Source organism: Halyomorpha halys, unplaced genomic scaffold (assembly GCF_000696795.3).
Source record: "Halyomorpha halys isolate HHAL.00 unplaced genomic scaffold, Hhal_1.1 Scaffold1581.1, whole genome shotgun sequence".
NCBI lineage: Eukaryota > Metazoa > Arthropoda > Insecta > Hemiptera > Pentatomidae > Halyomorpha > Halyomorpha halys.
Genome location: NW_027107185.1, coordinates 110198 through 114805, shown reverse-complemented (window position 1 = coordinate 114805; position 4608 = coordinate 110198). Strand labels below are relative to the sequence as shown.

Genomic DNA, 4608 nt, shown 5'->3' with positions numbered 1-4608 from the left:
GAAGGATTGTCGAAATTAAAAGTATGGTTCAGCTTTAATGCGTGCTCTGATAATTTAGATGCAAGTGGATTACAGGAGTTGATGAAAGTTTTGTGCTGAGGAATGGGGTTCTTAAGTTGCCTCTGCAACGTGGGGCGAAACGTTGGCTCAATAAAATAGTATAATTCTACTATTTGAGTTTTTTTTTACCGCTCCCGGACCATATTCCATTCATCTATTCACACGGTCAATTAACAATCTTCCATTAATTACTTTATTATTAATTTCCTATTATAATTTACAGTTCTCTGTATCCCCACTCATTTGGTATATTGTCTTACTTACATATATTGCATCCCATTATTTTATACTTTATTTCTCCTTTGTTTTTCTATGTATGAGTTTTTTAAAAATAATATCTCTTCTCCCCCCTCTATTATGTATTTTACCATTTATTGTTTACCTAATTTAAATATTTTTTTTTACAATGTTTAATTTAAAATTATTTCCGTTATTGTGCCTCCCAATATAAACGGCTCAGTCTGCTTTGATTTCCGTTAAAATAGGTATGAATTCTGTCTCATCGTTTGATTTTATTCTTTTCTTTTTTCATCTCTTAATTTGTACTTTCTTTAATATTTCTTCTCTTATCCATCTGTTACTATTATCCTTTTCATTTACTGTTTACAACCTTTAATTTTTCTTATTATATTTTACTTTTCATTGTATACCCCTGTTATGTTCCACTTATGTTTTTTTTTGGTTTTTATTGTAACTATGTCAAGTGTTTGTATCTTTTTTAGCCCTTACGAAGCCCTGCAACGTGGGGCGAAACGTTGGCTTAATAAAAATAGTATAATTATTTACTATTTGAGTTTTTTTTTCCGCACCCGGACCATATTCCATTCATCTATACACACGGTCAATCATCAATAATCTTCCATAATTTCTCGTTGTTCGAATAAAATGTTGGATTATTGAAAAAATATATCTCTAGATCCATAAGACGCACATATGTCTGCCACCACTCAAGATAAAGTAAATTTAACTTACTATAAAGTAGTTAATGATGTATATCTTCGTAGGGGTAGTAGTGTTTATGATATTCACATATGAATATGAATTTGTCAGAACAACTATAAATCAATTTATTTTAACAAATTTCATGTAAACTATTACTCCTACGAAGATAAACATCATTAACTACTTTATTGCTCATTAAACTAGCTTTAATTGTAGTGCTAACAGACATCTGTACGTTAAATGGCTTTTGGGATATAAATTTTTCAAAATAAATTCACTAACTGCTGATCTTTCAGTACGTCCCATACAACATTTTTATGAAATGTTGCTTTTTAAAAAGCTATATCTCGAAAACTATGTAACGTAAATAACTCTATTAGAGCTCATATTTTAGCAAATTTACTCTTCTTTAAATGACGTTCTCTTAGGTTTTCTTGTGTTGTTCCTACTTTTTACGATATAGAGCTCCGAATAAAAATCAGTTTTTTTTAACGTTTTGAAACAGCCGCCATTTTTTATTTCCCCTACCTATACTTGGTAGACTCATCGGTTTTGACTATTAATTATACATAGTTTTCATTAAAATAATCAAAAATTGGGGTGAGATAACTGCTTTTTTTCTCCTCTTGGGCTCTTGTACTATGAGGATTTTACAAAGATTTTGGATTGCAATGATTGGATACAAGAGGAATTCGAAGGTTTAGTGGAGCCCCAAAGCTCAACTCCGTATGTCCAGATTGGCCTTATTACAGTCATGTAGATCAGTTCTTTGTAATGAATTGGAAGTTTAGACCGTTTGTCCAGTAAGTGGTGTAAAAGTCGATATCGACGTGCAGTTTCCTGTCTTTTCAGTCTTGTGTGAGGATTCCAGGTTAGTCGTTTGTCCAGATGTAGTCCAAGATAACGGATCTGTTCGACAGGGGTAAGATCAACATTATTAAAGGAGACTGTAGGGCAGTCGGTAAAGTTACGACGAAGGGTAAAGGTGATTTGATGTTGTTTAATGTACTTTGGATTTATTTTAATCCTCTAATTACGAACGACACCATTCTTCGAGAGCTGTGGGATTGAAGAGTTTGGGATGCAAACAAAAGGTTATTATTAAAAGCGACCACACATGTGTCATCAGCATAAGTGGTGAGGGTGGTGTTAGGATTGGTTGGGTTGTTAGCTATAGACGGTGTAGGGGGTGGGACCGAGGATACTACCTTGAGGAACACCAGCGGATTGAGAATAGAGGGAAGAATAGAAACCGTTGTGGTTTACTTGGAATAATCTATCGATGAGAAAGGAACGGATGATAAGAAAATATGTAGAAGGTAGAAATCTAAGGACTTTGTAAAGCAGTCCCTGGTGCCAGACTCGATCAAAAAGCCTGGTCTACATCGAAAAAGATTCCCGCGCAGTACATTCCGCGCTCCAAAGAAGACGAGACAATGTCCACCCCACGATAACATTGCTGGATAGTGGAGTGGGATGTTCGGAATCCAAACTAGTGATTAGAAATAATATGATTGGAATCTAGGATGGGGTGTAGGCGTTTCAAAATGAGTTTTTCCAGGATTTTGCCCATGATTGGTAATAGAGAGATAGGACGGTAGGAGGATGTGTATTCTGGCGGCTTTTGGGGCATAGATATCATTTTAACTATTGATAATTTCCATGGGTCAGGAAAATATGTGGAACGGAGTACGGCGTTATATATGAAGGTAAGGAATAGGATGGCTTTCCGAGGAAGAAGTTTTAAGATGTGGGATGTTATTAGGTCGTGTCCAGGAGCATTGCGGGTAGGTAATCTTTGAATGAGGAGGGTCATTTGGAGCGGAATATTTAATTCTGCTTCAATACATTCAACGTGAATTGGGTTAAGGATATCAGGATATGGAATAAAGATTTTAGAAAGAAAGGTGTTGTTTGAATGTTTGTGATTTTTCTTGATCAATTCTGGTCCAGGTTTGGGATTCGGTGAGAGGTGGGTGGTTAAAATCTTTGAAATTCAACAGTTTTCTGGTGGTCCTCCATAATGATTTGTCAGTAGTAAAATTTTCAGTAAAGTTAATTAAATTTTGAATTTTGTATTTTCTGATTTCTACTTTTAGATTGTTTGTCAATTTGGTGTAATAAGTTTTGTCAGTTGGATATCTGGTCCTATGCCACTTCGATTTTGCTCTGTGTTTTTCCCTTAATAAGATACGAATATGCCGTGGCAGTTTTTTTTGTTTATTGTTATTAATTCTATTAGCCGATGTGTTGTTAGTTATACTTGTTCTTATTGATGATGTGAGTTTTTCAATAGCTTCATCAATGTCTTGTTTTGCCTTCAGTCGAATTTTCAAGTCCAGTTTAGTTTCCAGTTCACATTTAAATTTGTCTCAGTCACCTCTTCCTGTTATCAATGAAGGGGCGGAGGGCTTTGGTACAAAGCTTGAATGTAAAAAAAGCAGAACTGGACTATGGTCTGATGGTAGGTCATCCAGAAATTCAACAGTGGTTTGAGAGGGAGAAATCGGGGAGGTGATAAATATGTCAAGGATATCAGGGCACTTTTTGAGGGATGTAGGCCAATAAGTCGGATTTTTGGGAGAGAGAATGGAATAGGTATTGAAGGTGGAAACACGGGATAGGATGTTACCACGGGAGTGCGATGGTAAGTTAAATGGAGTTTAAAGTTTCTATTATTTTATCCCATATTATTTCTAAGGAGGTGAATCCTTAGAGAGGATTGTCACATCATGCTAGTCTCACTTCTGGGCTTTAATACGCCATCGAGAAGAGCTACCAGTGGTTTAGAGGATTCTATGGTAATCTTTATTGATTCAAGTAATACATTTAGCAATATTGAAATATTTTACTTAGCTATTATATGTATAAAAGTATTCAGAAGAAATTAGGCATATACGAGGTTTTTCTGATGACGTTCACGTCTTAGCAGTTAGGTAGCACCAGGTTTGCTTGCAGCACTAAATTCGGTAGCCGTGCCCAGCAGATAGTAGCCGTGTCCTACTAGGGGAATACATTTTTTCTTCTTATTTCTTTGATTCCAAAAAATTGTTTAACACTAAATATTTGCGTGTTATTTATTTATTTTTTCTAGTGAATACTCTTTTTACCTTCAAAATGTATGGGTTTAGGAATTTTTAATTGTATATCTTAAGTTTTCTTATTATATATTCCATTAGTATCAAAGTTTTGTAACTCCAAAGTGTACTTACTTAATTATAGGTCTAACAATTGTATTTTAGGTGTACTTTGGCACGGCAGAGAACCTGTTTCTAAAGCTCCGGAAGTGTTGAAAAACCTTGTTTTAATGGGAAAAAGAAGATTTTATTTTTCCAACAATAGCGCATTGACGAGAAAGCAATATGTTGAAAAATTCAATACCCTGGGATTTGATGCTGAAGAGGTCTCTACTTTGTTTAATTATTCATTGGAATAATACGTTGTAATTACTTTTCGGACTAGAACCTCCACAGTCATCGAAGTTTAAAAAAAACCGCTCATATATCCTATCTTATATAAGTTACGGACTGTCAGCTGACAGGGATATATCAGTTAATCGAGTAGAACAACTAACCGACTGTGTGTATATGTATATGTATATGTGTA

At 34.9% G+C, this 4608-nt stretch overlaps 1 protein-coding gene across 3 annotated transcripts in view; it reads left to right on the top strand.

Moving 5' to 3' along the window:
- LOC106690114 (glycerol-3-phosphate phosphatase) overlaps positions 1-4608 on the top strand; it is a 31764-nt gene that overhangs the window by 10180 nt on the left and 16976 nt on the right. For all 3 annotated transcript variants that reach the window (XM_067045496.1, XM_067045497.1, XM_067045499.1), the window contains exon 3: positions 4245-4405. In XM_067045496.1, the coding sequence (XP_066901597.1) occupies positions 4245-4405 (161 nt within the window). The remainder of the gene's footprint in view (positions 1-4244; positions 4406-4608) is intronic.